This window comes from Vidua chalybeata, chromosome 20, assembly GCF_026979565.1.
Source record: "Vidua chalybeata isolate OUT-0048 chromosome 20, bVidCha1 merged haplotype, whole genome shotgun sequence".
Lineage (NCBI taxonomy): Eukaryota > Metazoa > Chordata > Aves > Passeriformes > Viduidae > Vidua > Vidua chalybeata.
The window spans coordinates 936325-950626 of NC_071549.1; the positions used below are offsets into that span (position 1 = coordinate 936325).

The following is a 14302-nucleotide window of genomic DNA, read 5'->3' on the forward strand; positions in this document are numbered from 1 at the left end:
TGCACTGCTGGGGTCTGGCTGTGCCCTGAGGTGACAGGTTTGTCACTCTGAGGTGACAGCTTTGCCATGGTGCCTCTCCAGGGCCTCCTTCATCCTGGCCAGGAAGCCAAGCCTGAGACACCAGGTCATGGAGCATCAGGATGTGCCTGTGGAGCTGTGTCTGGGACATTTTGGGGAATGTGAAAGGAGAGGAGGCTGGGCCAAGTCCTCGATTTTGCCTTCAGCTCTTCCCCCTCTGACGCCTCTTCTTTCCCACACCTGACCAGACACGAGCATTTATTGAGCAGCCCTGAGGATGTGGCACTTGGGGACATGGTCAGTGGTGGCCTTGGCAGTGCTGGGGAAGTTCAGTGAGTTCAGTGCTGCTGAACTCGACTGTGCAGGGCTTTTCCCTGCTGACCCCATTCTGTGTCCCCCATCCTGTGCCCTTGCAGCAGGGCCTGTCCCGGGCAGTAGAGGAGCCATCCCTGTGTCAGAGGGAAGGAGCTGGGGGTTCTCCAGAGCCAGCAGCTCTGAGGGAAGGGAGAGATGGGCTGGAGCCAAGGTCAGGGCTGGCTTAGCTCCTGTCATGAGGCAGAGCAGCAGCTGGGGCAGGACAAGGCCCTGTCCCCTGGGATGTGCCTGGCAGGTCCCTGCTGCTGCGGCAGCTGCTGCTCCAGCTCAAGGATGGAAAAGGTCCTGATCCCACCTGTCCTGGGAGCTTTCACAGCAGCATTCCCTGCCAGGCTGCTGCTTGGGGTCTTGTGAAAGTCACAGGGACTGGGGCAGGAGCTCGCTGGAACTTTTCTGCTGCTGGAAGGAGTTTTTGTTCCACTCTTGGCCCCGGCTGGAGCCTGGCAGTGCTGTGCTTGTGGCACCCCCAGGCTCCTGCTGATGTTTTTCCTGCCTCTGTGGAGTTACACATCTACCCTTTCCTGGGAGAAAAGCCATCTCAGCCTGTTTAACAGCAAGCTTGAAGTGGCTTTTGCTGCTGATTTGATAGGATCTGTTTTCGTGCTGTTCTATTTTAAGTCCCTTTGCATTGGGCTTCTTTTGCCCTGGGTATAAATTTTACATGATTCCTTGAAACTGCACTGGAAATACGGAAAAGAAAGAAATAATCACTGGAATGTTGTTGGTGCTGATTTCCAAGGGCAAGTATGTTAAAAACCGAGTCCATGGAAAATGAATGAAGAACAGCCATGGTTTGGATTTACTTAAGAACAACATTTTAAGCTCTCAAAACAAAGCTGTTGCTGTACTTTGTTTTATTTCTAGAGATTTTTCAATAATCTGATTAAATTCTGCTGAAGTATGAAGCAATAAAGTAGATTACAAGCAAGTACAGGAGGAGTGAGTGTGGAGGGAGTGAAATTTGGTGGTTTTTTTCTCCTTGGTTTCCAGTCCTGATCCCTCATTCCTGTACTTCACACATCAGCAGGGCTGTGCAGAGGCTGAGGGGCTTTTCTGGTGTAAAATTCCAGCTTGGGAATGAATGCTGATGAGTTCATTTTACTGCAGGACTTTCTTGTTCTTTCCAGGCAGGATTTCAGAGCTGGGGGGGGGACACCAGGGCAGTTGTGTTGGGTGATAAAAAGCCTGATGCAGACCAAAAGTCCAGCTTTGCTGTGTTCCTAATTATTATTCAGGACAGTTTTCATCTTATCTTCAAGGCCTTGGAAGAACAAGGAATTTCATATAGAGATTAGGCTTGGCTCCTCACAATAATTATACTTCAGAGAGACAATTTTGGTTCTTACACATTGATATTAAAGCTGAAAGAATTAAAAACTGCTTTAAAGGGAATACCTTGGGCTCCAGGTTCAAGACAAGATGCAGGACAGGTCCTCATCATGTGGACATCATCTTGTAATTGTATTTTTCCTGATTCCCTAATTAGTTCTTTTGCCTGATTCTCTCACAAGGAGCAGGAATGGCTTTTGCATGGAAAAGTAGTGCCAGGTTTGTGTTTTGGTTTGGGGTTTATGTTTGTTTTTTGTAAGTTCCGGGTTATTTTGTAGAAACATCCCAGTTTCTTTGGCATTAGCACTCAGATGATGGAATCATGGAATGGGTTGGAAGGACTTTAAAGACCATCCCCTTCTACCTCCCAGCCGGGGCAGAGGTGTTACACACTCCATCTGCTTTGAGGAAAGGTTTTAAATCTCAGATGAGAAAAGTTGAACACCTAAAGAGATATTTTTGTGCTTAGACATAGTAGAAAACACAGATTTTGGGTCATTTCTGAGCCCTACTTTTAATACCCGTATTTGGTATTTTTGTTATACCCATGTCACAACAAATTATTTTCTGCTGGTTTTACACAGTAATAAACTTGGTTTATCCAAATACAAATAAAACCTCACTTTTGGAAGTGCAGTGTGGCTGAAAACTCCAGGCCGACTCTCAAAATTAGAAATGTCTCGATTCCAGTTAAGCTCAGAGTTTACAGTAACTTTTGGGTCACTACAGGCAGGAAAACACAGGGCCCAGTGATCCATCTCCAGCTTTTGAACCTTCAGAAACTCCAGAATCATGGAAAATCCACATCTCCGAGTACTTGAGTATCAGTAATTTGGATTTGCTTTTCTCCACACCCAGACAGGAAGCAAAGAAGGTCCTTTAATACGAGGGGAAATGTTGTGCAGGGTCCAACAAGAGGGTGAGGGTGGCTTTGTCCCCATCCTGGGGATGACGTGGGGACAACAGGAAGGTCCTGGGTGAAGCCCAGGGCTCTGGAGCTGAGCCTCAGGTGGAGCCTGGGTTCAGCACTGACTTCTGGAGCACTGAAACCCCTGCTCTGAGCTTTGCTGGCATTTCACAGCAGAGCTCATGTGTTAATTAGCCCATGCTAATGAGCACCTTTTTAGCTGTGGAGACAAAGGCTGCACTCACTCTCACCTAGGTATTAATGGCAGCTGCTGGAACAATGCTCCGTGGGTTTGTGGGTTCCTCTGCAGCAGAGCCTGCTCAGGGTTTGCTTTAATGCTCGTTTGCCTTAGGAAAGGAAGCTGAAAACTTCTGTGTGGGTTCAGCTGTGAGGGGAAGAATCCCTCCTGAGCTGTGCAATGTGCTCAGCTGAGCCCTCCCTGGCCCTGCAGTGACTGTCACAGGGGGTTACAGTCACTCCCCATCAGTCACATCCATCTGGTGATGGATGGGCCCAGGGCAGAGAGGAGCCCCCGTGGGGAGGCAGGCTCCTGGTTGCCAGAAAAAGGGATTCATCTGTATCCTTCCAAGGACACTGAGCCTTCCCTGGTGGCGCTCTGGAGTGTGATGGGTCCTACAAAGAATCCAGAGGAGGCCATGGAGCTGCTCCCAGGTCTGGGACACCTCTGGAGCCAGGCTGGGAGAGCTGGGGCTGCTCACCTGGAGAGGAGAAGGCTCCAGCGAGAGCTCAGAGCCCTTCCCAGAGCCTGAAGGGGCTGCAGGAGAGCTGAGAGGGACTGGGGACAAGGGATGGAGGGACAGGACACAGGGAATGGCTCCCACTGCCAGAGGGCAGGGATGGATGGGATATTGGGCAGGAATTGTTCCCTGGCAGGGTGGGCAGGCCCTGGCACAGGGTGCCCAGAGCAGCTGTGGCTGCCCCTGGATCCCTGGCAGTGCCCAAGGCCAGGCTGGACAGGGCTTGGAGCAGCCTGGGACAGTGGGAGGTGTCCCTGCCATACAGGGATGGGATGAGATGCACTTTAACATCCCCCCAAGCCAAATCATTCCAGGATTCTGTGACCTGCAGAGCTCCTGGGAGCTCAGCAGAGCTGAATTTGGGTGAGGCAGGAGTGACCGCCCGTCCTTTCAGAGGGGTTCTCTCTGGCTGAACTGGAGGGCTTTGGAAAATTGTGGAATCTGGGGGGCGTTGGGATCTGAGATTTCCTCGGCTGTGTTTTGGATCTTCCCTCCCTGGTGAGGTTTCTGCATAAAGCACTTCCTTATCGGCTGCGGGGAAGAGATTTGGCTGCAGGGGCTTTTCTTCCCGATCCACATCCCTGTGACAAGTAATTTCCAAGTGGGAAAATCGCTTTGATATCTGCATTCAGCGCTGGCTGCTCGGGAGCCATTGCAGAACCCGGGCAGGGAGGGGCAGCGCCGGGGGCTCGGGCTGCACCCACCACCATGCCACGGCCAGAGTGGCTCCTGCCGGCTCAGAAGCTCGGAGAATGTGCCATGAAGGGAGTTTTTGCAAGCGGAGCCTTTCCTTGAAGAGAGGAAGAAAATCCTGATGGAAGGAGCTGCCTTTGAAGTGGTTCCTGCTCCTAATCCAGTGCTGAAAGGGCTGTGAAGTTGTGTGAAACAAAGGGCAGGTTCTGTTTAGAGTTTGCACCATCATTTTCTCTCCCCCCGAGTGCTTTTTTCATTCGGCTGTGCTGTGTTTCTGTTGAGAATGTTGAAATTCATTAGCTGTAAAAATAGGGATTTCTGTTGAGGAGTCTGTGGATGAAATGGCAATAAAATAATTTTATCAGTACCTAAGAAATGCATGTGAGTGTTCAGGATACCTGAGCCTCAGCCAGCATCTGTAACAAAAATCTGGGTGCAGTTCTATTTGCTTCCAAACAGGGGGACATTGATACTCTGCCTGAACAAAAGGGTTCAAGTGACAGGATCCAGGGTGAGGGCCTTGGAGGTGCTTCTCCTGCCCCTCCTGGAGAAGTGAGCTGTTCCCCTGCCCCAGCCAAGCCCTCCAGCATCCTGCTCTTTGCAGGTGATGTATTCCCTCTTCCTCCTGGGATTAGACCTGGGCTGTTTCATGAAGAATAATTACATCTGATCTAGGAAAAGATGAATGTTGAGGAGGAGGGAATTAAAAAGAAATTATAAAAAAGAAGCAGCCCAAATCCCTCATGGTTATTGGAGTGGGAAGGGAGCGCTTTGTCAGAGTGACACCGACTCCTCTGGTGAGGTGTCCTGGGCTGGGGCTGAGGCTGGGCCAGCAGCAAAGCCTGCACAGGCAGCAGGGATCCATTGGTGCATGAGACAGGCTGGGAGGATGTGAGGAGGGCTTCCAGGGATAATGTCTCTGCCTTGGGAGCAGGCTCCAGAGTCAGCGCTGCCCCTCTGCTCCGGGCTGGCCCATGGCAGCTGTCCCATTGCTGCACCAGAGAGCTTCCCAGTGCCTGGTGTGTTCCAGGAGCTGCTGGAGTGGGGCAGGGCTGCAGCAGCCTGGGGACTCCTCTGGGGGCTCAGCTGAGCCTTCAGCTCACAGGAATGAGCCATGTCTGTGTCAAGGTAATCCCAGTCTTGACTCTGAGCTCTGGCCATGGGGCACTGCTGGTGTGGGACTGGGGCATGAGACACCCTGGGACAGAAGGTTTGGTCTTCTACACGGAATCACAGAATGTCCTGAGCTGGAAGGACTCCCAGGGATCATCCAGCCTAGCCTCTGGCCCTGCACAGACACCCCAACAATCCCAGCCTGGGCATCCCTGGAGCTCCTGGAGCTCTGGCAGCCTCAGGGCCGTGCCCATTCCCTGAGCAGCCTGGGCAGTGCCCAGCACCCTCTGGGGGAAGAACCTTTCCCTGAAATCCAAGCTGACCCTGCCCTGGCCCAGCTTCCAGTCTGCTTTTCCTGCCCCCACAAAAAGCTGCCCCATAACCCTGCATCACCAAGCTCTCTGAAGGGGACAGGCAGGGAGGCATGAGCCAGTGAGGGGGCCCTGGCAGCTGTGACAGCTCCCAAGGGCAAGGGGGACAAGAAGAGCATCCAGTGCAGTGTGAAGGCACATCTCTGACAAAATCCCCCAATTTTCTGAGGATGTTTGGATACTGGCTCCACCTACGAGCTCTAGTGGAGGTGTTCTGCCCACAGCAGCTGGAACTGATGCCCTTTAAGGCCCCAACCCAAACCAGTCTGTGATTCCATGAGTACTGGTTTGGGGCCAAAATGTGTCAGTCAGTGTGTGCTGAGACCAGGATCTCAGACCCACCCAGTGGAAGGATTCTTTATCCTCAGGATCCTCCCCTAAGACTGGTCAGGCTGTGTTTCTCTGGTGGCCTGTCCTGACACTGAAGGGCTGCAGTGCTTCCTGGGGTAGCCTGGAAGGATTTTAGCAGGAATTGCCCAAAGGGAAAAGGCTGGAACTCCCCTGGCTTGTTCTGCCCTCCTTTGCCCTCAGGAGTTTCCGGAGGCTGTTCCTGACTTGCATTTTTGGGACCCTCGGAGCTGCCCCTCTGTGCCAGGCTGGTCTGTGCACAAAGATAAACCAGACCCACAACCTTCACTGCCACCCACCTGGAGGGTTGTTCTCACTGACTCCTCTTCCTCTGTGTTCTCCTCGTGACTGGAGTGGAGTAACAGCTGCTTTTTGTGGAAACACCGAGTGTGGAGCATCCTGGGCTGCTTTTATATCCTGATCCTTTAGATCGTTAAATTCTCACGGCTTAAGCTCTTTATTTCTTGTTTTGCTGTGCTTATGAGAGGATCTCCTGGGGCCCTATTGTACAACAAATACAAATAATCCATGAATAAAATAGCCTGACTGTTTGTACTGCTGGCAGCCTGCAAGGATTGCTCCCAGATAAGGTTTTGGGATATTACTTATTTTGATCTGTGCCTTCTACCAGTGTTTCTCTGCTCAACAGTACTGCAGAGATGTTGCCCTCTGGAAAGAGGCTTCTCCAGATTAATTTCTGATTTTTCTACCTGTTTGCTCTCTGCCTTTGTCAGAGTTTCAGTTTCCTTCCATGCTCTCCCCGCCCAGCCATGGTGGGTTCCTGCAGGTTTTGGGGTAGCTCAGGTGTTGCAGTGGTGCACACACAGAGGCTGCAGTTATTCCTTGTCAGTGCTGCTCCGGGGGGAGAAGCCCTTTAAATTCACTCATAGCACATTTAGTTTTATGAAGTCCTTGACCTTAAACTTCTAAATGAGCTGGGATGTGAATTGGAGAGTAGTAAAATGAGATTTAAATGGGAGAAAGCCCCACTTCCCTGCCTGGGAGGATGTGCTGCTCTCGCTGGGGCTGCTGTGAAACAGGACCAGTTAGGTTAAATACAAACTGGTATTTACTGGTGCCTTGAAGGTGCTGCACTTGTTCCCCACTGGGAGCTGCCCTTTGGGGAGCCAGTTCTCATTAATTGGTATCCAGTCATTGCACAGGACTGACGGGTGTGTGCACTGCAGATTTTCCTCCTCAGATCTTTTCCTTCTACTTTCTTCTTCCCCTGTTATGTGCAAACATCGTGTTTATTTTTCTGTATTAGCTCCTCTACTGTTCTCCTCTCTTCAGTAATTAACAGTTGATTTCCTGCTTGTCTCTTGGCCTTTCTTTCACCAATCCATTCAAATCACAAGAATTTCTTGTTCTTTAAATATCTGCTTAAATGCCATGGGTAGAGGTCAGCTGGTTTAGTTCTTGACATGTTTGGAAGAAGATTTTCCTGGTGTTCATTTGTTTCTCCTCTAGTTATTTCTTAGTAAATAACCTGGAAGGTTTGCATAGCAAATTGGTGTAGAAATTACTTTTCCCCCCGTGGAACACACAGTAATGGGTGGTAGGTGAGCAATACCTTGATTTTTATACAGAGGGCAGTATTCACTGGTGTGGCAGTCGGTCTCTGAAGGACTGAAATGTTCCTTCTCTGGGCAGCCTGTGCCAGGGCCTGCCCACCTTCACAGGGAGGAATTTCTTCCTCCTGGTCCTGTCCCTTCATCCCCTGTCCAAAGTCTCTCTCCATCTTTCCTGTAGCTCCTTCAGGTCCTGTGAGGCCACAGTTAGGTGACCCCGAAGCTTCTCCTGTCCAGGTGAACATTCCCAGGTCTCCCAGCCTTTCCTCCCAGCAGAGCTGCTCCATCTCTCTGCTCATCCTGGTGCCTCCTCTGGGCTCCTCCAGCAGCTCCAGCTCCTGCCTGTGCTGGGCCCGGGGCAGCTCTGCAGGTGGGGGCTCACCTGAGCACAGGGGCAGAGGGGCAGAATCCCAATCCCTGCCCTGCTGCCCAGCTGGGATCAGTATTTATATTTTCCAGTCCACAGTGTGCAGGGACAGCAAAGGAGTTAATCCAAACTGCAGATTTGCCAGAAAATTGCTCTATAAATAAAAAAAAATTCCAAAAATAAGTGAAATAAAACATCAGTAGAAGATGAAGGGGAGGGGAAGGATGGAAACAAGCGGCTGTGAGGAGTGAGGAGTGGATTTGTTCCATGGTCAAGTGCTTGTGTTGAGAGGCCTTTTGTCCTCAGTGACTCCTTTGAAGAGCAGCCCTTGGAGGGCAAATCAGAATAACTCCAAGCAGAGAAGTTCTGGGAGTGCTCTCTGCCATCTTCCTAAAGGAAGTTGGATCTGGGAATCTTCTCCACAGCTCCTGACAGGAGGGGACAGCCAGGGGGGTCGGGCTCTGCTGCCAGGGAGCAGGGACAGGAGAGGGAATGGCCTCAGGCTGGGCCAGGGGAAGCTCGGGGGGATACTGGGGAAATTTCTCATGGAAATGTTGTCAAACACAGAACCAGGCTGTGTAGGGAGGTGGTGGAGGGGTTTAACAGCCCTGTGGATGTAGCACTTGGGGACATGGCTCAGTGGTGGCCTTGGCAGTGCTGGGTCAAGGTTAGACTCGATGTTTTGAGGGCTTTTCCAACATAAATCATTCCATGTTTCTGAGAGAATCCCCAGTGCTGGATGATCCAGCTGGAGGCACTAAAACACCTGTAACTGATTGAGAGGTTTTGTGCCTCGGGAAGCAAATCTGAGAGAGAGACATTTCCTGCTTATTTTGCCATTGAGTTAAACTCCTGTACAAAACAGAATGCCTGGGATATGAGGTCTGCAGAGGGAGGATTTGTGGAGCACCATGTGGCTCAGCCCACGTGAACAGAGCAGATTTCGTAAGGGAACAGGTTTGCTTCAGTCTCTGAGTTCTTGGAATAAAAGAATGATTTAATTTCTTTTTCCTGTTTGAATCTGTGTGGAAGACTGGAACATCTTCCCTGGGTCAGAATGGGATGTCAATGGGATTTTTCCTTTGCTCCTGGGTCAGAATGGGATGTCAGTGTGATTTTTCCTTTGCTCCTGGATCAGCATGGGATGTTAATGGGATTTTTCCTTTATTCCAGCAACAACGCACTGTTTATAGGCTGACCCTGGTGAAATCTTGGAATGTGGATGAACTCAAAGCTTATGCTGACCTGATATCCCTTGGGAAACCAGACTTCATTGAGGTCAAGGTGAGCTGCACAGAGCTGTTTTTGTTTTTCCAGCAGTATTTTCCATTGTTTTGTCCCCATTTCCCCCCCTGTAGTCTAAACTTTCTAAGTAAGTAAAATTCTTCTGAAGTGATGCATAAGAAAGTCCTCTCTTGCTTTTAATATTAGTGAATAATAATTAATTCACATTCAGGTGGTGTTTTCTAGAATCCTGTGTGTGCCTTTGGAGCACGTTTGCCTGTGCCACAAATCAAACTTTATACCAGCCAGCCTCGATTTCTGCCCAACAGAATCGTCACTCTCTGGCCTTTTTTGTATTTCTGTGAAAACAAAGATAACAGATATAAACAGAAACAAAGATAAATAGATATTCCTTCTTTATATCAACTATCAGTTGAAACAAAATATTCCAGGTTCAGCTGGTAGTTTGGGGTAGGATTCTTCCCATCCTCGTCTTGAGTTTTGCCAGGGAAAAGGTGAAAGGTTCAGTGATATGTTTGTGTTTGGCTGGATTTGAGGGCTGCCAGCAGATGTGAGATACAGCAGAGCAGGAGGGGCTTTATCGTGGGCTTAATCAATTCACTAAATGGAGACTGTAAAAAAAGTTACAAACTTATAAAAAAGGCACCTTCCCACATGCTCTGAGCATTTTCACCCAGCAGCTCCTGCAGAGGAGCACAGCTGTTTGTGCAACTCTCTTACTCCTGGACTCTCCTTTTTCTTTTCTCGTTTCCTTCTCTTGAATATTTTTTTAAACTTTCTTTCATTTTTTAACCTTTTGTTTTTTCAACCTTTTTGTACTGCTGCTATGAAGAAAAAGCCTGGATTTTGCTGTGAAGGTTTGATACCTTCTGTCAGCATGGAGAGTTTTTCTCTGCTGAAGTTGGGAGCTTCATCCTAGCTCGGGTTTGGAGTTTGGTTTGGGGAAAACCCCTCGGTTTTCCACCTTCCTGGGTGTCTCCCTGGCTGTGCGGGATCCTGCCAGGGAGGGGAGGGCAGGGATGGAGCAGAGGCTGTGGGGCTGTGTGAGTTTGTGGGCCCCAAGTTGGGCAACTCCCTGCGGGCTCCCCTGGCAGAGGAGACCCTCCTGGAGCAGTTCTGTGTCAGGAACTAGAGACACATTGGGCTTTTTCTGTCTCCAGCTTCTGTTTATTGTTATCTTATCAAAACTTCAGCACAATGTCTGCACCAGACTCCACGTGCAGGAAAAACAGCACAAAAATGGCAATGACCTCGTGTTGCAAGGCCTTTTGAGTCTAATCAAAAACTAAGCTATCCAATTAAGAAGTGACACCTAAATTATTTTCCTTTCTAACCCAATAACTGACCCCTAAAGACCCGCAATGCAGATTTTTCTACCCAATTACAAGACACCACCTAAACCCAAGAAGAAAGAGGAAGAAGAAGAAAGAAGAAGGGAACTCGAGACAACACCCTATATCCTCCATCTTGAACCCATCTATAACATCCTAAAAATCCTAAAACTAAGTTTCTCACCATGTGACATACTACACTACTCTCTACAATCTATTTCACACTTTTGTGGTTTCTGGTTTACCTTGAGGCTTTGGAAGTTTTCTTCATGAATGAGGGTCAAAGTCAGTGCTCCCCTGGGGGTCAGGACACCCCAGAGCAGACAGAGAAATATTCCCGGTGCCCTGGGTTTCCACAGGGCTGATTCTGCCGAGGCTGCTCTGCCCGGGGCATTAATGTTAATTAGTGAGATGAGGCGGTGCCAGCTGATGTTCCAGCACTGATTCCCCCAGGAACTCTCCAGGGCAAATATCTGTCTCCTGCAAGGCACAGCCTGCTCTTCCCTCTGCCTCACAGTGTCACAGTCCTGCCCTGGAAAAATCCTGCCTTGCTCTGCCAAGGAAATACATGAGTGGTCACAGGTGTACTGGTGCTCTTCCAGCTGGGACAGGGATATTCATCTGGATCTCTGAACCCTGTTTGTGGGAGCTGGGACAGGGATTTATCTGGATCTCTGAAGCCTGTCTGTGGGAGCTGGGACAGGGATATTCATGAATCTCTGAACCCTGGTCTGTGAGCTCTGAACACAGCTCCCCTGTGAGCTGGGACAGGGAGGGGCTGGGTAACATTCCCAGAATCCAGAAGTGGGATCGTGGCACTGGAGGTCCAGCCTCAAACTGTGCTGATCACACAGCATTTGGGACTTGGCAATTTTCCCCAAAAGACTTGGTATTTTTGATTGAAAGTAATTTTTTGTGTTCCTTTGGGAATGAAGCATACTTGGGATGTGGATAGGCCTCAGCATTCCTTTCTCCAGCCCCTCAGTGTGCCAGGGTAAAAAGCCAAGGACCAGGTGGTGCTCAAAGCCACCCAACAAAGAGTGATGAGGAGATTCTGCAAAGCTCTGCCCGACAATGGGGCTGAGCTTGGGGATTTTCTGGTTGAAGACTTGGGATAAATGATGTCCATTTCAGATGAAGGGAGCTAATCCAGTGTTGCTCCAGAGAGGCTCAGGGGATGGATGGAGAGAGATTTAGATTCTTGCAGGGCTTAATCCTTGTTCTCATTTCCATGCGTGCCTCACAGTGCTGTAGCTCTGTGGGACCCCATTCTCCCACTTAAGCCAATAGTAAAGGGAGACTCAGTCATTAAAAATGCATCAAATTGATTTATTGCCTTAATCTGTTCTAATGCCAGTGTGTCACTGTCACACTTGTAGAGAGCTGATGGCTGTATTTAAGGTCTGGAATGTGCCAGAACTCCTTTTCTTCCCATGGTGCCATCTTTGGGTTCTGAAAGCCAGAGGTTTGTTTGATGTACAGCATTTTTGTGTCCAGGGCAGGGAAGGGAGCTGGGAAGGGGCTGGAGCCCCAGGAGCAGCTGAGGCAGCTGGAAAGGGGCTCAGCCTGGAGAAAAGGAGGCTCAGGGGGGACCTTGTGGCTCTGCACAGCTCCTGACAGGAGGGGACAGCCGGGGGTGTCGGGCTCTGCTGCCAGGGAACAGGGACAGGAGGAGAGGGAACGGCCTCAGGCTGGGCCAGGGGAGGCTCAGGGTGGATTTTGGGGAAATTTCTTCACTGAAAGGGAGGCCAGGCCCTGGCACAGGCTGTGCAGGGCAGGGGTGGAGTGCCCATCCCTGGAGGGATGTGAAAGATGACTGGACATGGCACTTGGGGACATGGGTTAGTGGAGCTCAGCAGTGCTAGGTCAGTGACTGGACTCAATCTGAGGGGTCTGTGCTTGCTGAATTCTAGAATCATGGAATGGTTTGGGTTGAAAGGGACATTAAAGCCCATTCAGTGCCACCCCTGCTGTGCCCCAAGCCCTGGCCTGGGACACTGCCAGGGATCCAGGGGCAGCCACAGCTGCTCTGGGCAGAGCGAAGCTTTGGCACTCAGCTCACAGCAGTGGTGTGAGCTCCAGCCTGAGCAGAGCCTTCCTGCTTCCCCCTAGCCCTCAGAATTTAAGGAAGAAATCCAAAGCTGCCAGGTTGGCCCTTTATCCCTAGTCTGTCCATGCCATGATGTCTGAGGGCAGGACTTGGGCACAGCAGGGATCCAAGTCATGGCACAGAATCTTCCCAAGCCTTTGTGAAGGTTTTCAGTCACTAGGAAGCTCTTTCCCTGCTGATTTTCCTGCTGATTTTGTTCATATAGTTGGATAATCTCGGGGTCCAGCCCAGCTCAGGCTGCTGGTCAGGGACTGCAGCTCCTGCTCTAGTACCTGAGGCTTGGCTGCAGAATTGAAGTGACCAAGTAAATGTGTGTAAGGAAGGGCCAGAGGGAGGTGTCTGTCCCAGTCTGCTCACTCTTGTCAAGTTAAACAGTAAAGATTATTTAATTGCTTAAAATAATGAGGAAAATGAGCTGTGCCTTAATGAGTTTTTAATTGCATGCAGCAAGAGGCGATCGCCCCCACCTGTCAAACATCCATTCAGGATCCTGCTGCCATCCCAGCTGGAATTTAGATGAAGAGGTGAAGCTGAATCACCCATTTTGGTGCCTACTTTGAATAAACCCAAACAATGTATGATTTCCACACCTGAAAAAAGACCAGCATTGGCCACTTGCTGTTAGAGAGTCACAGAGTCATTTGGGTTGGGAGGGACCTGCAGGACTGAATCCAACAACTCCCAGCACTGCCAATGTCCCCAGGTGCCACATCCATATATCTGTTAAATCCCTCCAGGGATGGGGACTGCACCACCTCCCTGGCAGCCCCTTCCAAAGCCTGACCACCCTCTCCATGAAGAATTTTTCCCTGATGTGCACCCTGAGCCTCCCCTGGCCCAGCCTGAGGCTGTTCCCTCTCCTCCTGTCCCTGTTCCCTGGCAGCAGAGCCTGACCCCCCAGCTGTCCCCTCCTGGCAGGAGCTGTGCAGAGTTACAAGGTCCCCCCTGAGACTCCTTTTCTCCAGGATGATGGGTCACAGGTTGGACCTGTTGGTCCTGGAGGACTTTTCCACCCAGGGTAATTCCATGGTTGTGACCCTGGAGCAGAGGAGGTCATTCAGCAGTGGCTGTTCCTCTCTCGGTCCTCACATTTGGAGAGCTGGGATGAAAGGCTGGGTCCTGTGTTTGAGTTCAGCTTTCACTTCCAGGGAATCCCTGCCCATTTCCAGGCAGTGCAGCACCCTCTGCCACGGGTGTGGGGGGTCTGGAGAGCTGCTGGGAGATGCTGGGGCTGTGCTGCACAACCAACCATTCCAGTCCTCCCTGCAGACTGAAGTGACACAAAGGATTGATGGCCTTTGTTAAATCAGCTTGAAAGTGATGATTAAAAGCAGCCAAGGAATCAAATCCTGGCTGAATCCACCAAGGAATCAAATCCTGGCTGAATCCACGGCAGCAGGAGCCTTGTGAGGCCTTGTGGCTGTAATGTGGGGAGTGCTGCTGCTCAGCTCAGGAGTGTTTTCACTGCAGAGATGGCAATCAACGTGGCATTGAGGCTTTTTATATTTGTCTGGGGTCACGGCTGGCCCAGATTTTAAACAGTGTCTGTCACTCAGCAGCTTGGCCTACACTTTGTTCTCTGTTAATTTGCACAAGCCTCAATTAAATTTATAATTTGTGGGCCCAGAGTGAAGAGAATTGTTTTGTTCAGTAATTCAGTTGGGAAGTCTGGAGTGTGAGTGGAGAAACAAAGCGCTGTCAGCTGTACTTGTTTCCTTCAGAGCCCTGGTGATTGAAAGGATTGCTGGCTGGCTGCATCCCAGGGC

General features: G+C 50.3%; 1 protein-coding gene across 6 annotated transcripts in view; it reads left to right on the forward strand.

Moving 5' to 3' along the window:
* Window positions 1–14302, forward strand: part of LOC128798004 (S-adenosyl-L-methionine-dependent tRNA 4-demethylwyosine synthase TYW1-like) — a 98483-nt gene that overhangs the window by 64812 nt on the left and 19369 nt on the right. For all 6 annotated transcript variants that reach the window (XM_053961096.1, XM_053961101.1, XM_053961098.1 and 3 more), the window contains one exon: window positions 9024–9134. In XM_053961096.1, coding sequence (XP_053817071.1) covers window positions 9024–9134 — 111 coding nt within the window. The remainder of the gene's footprint in view (window positions 1–9023; window positions 9135–14302) is intronic.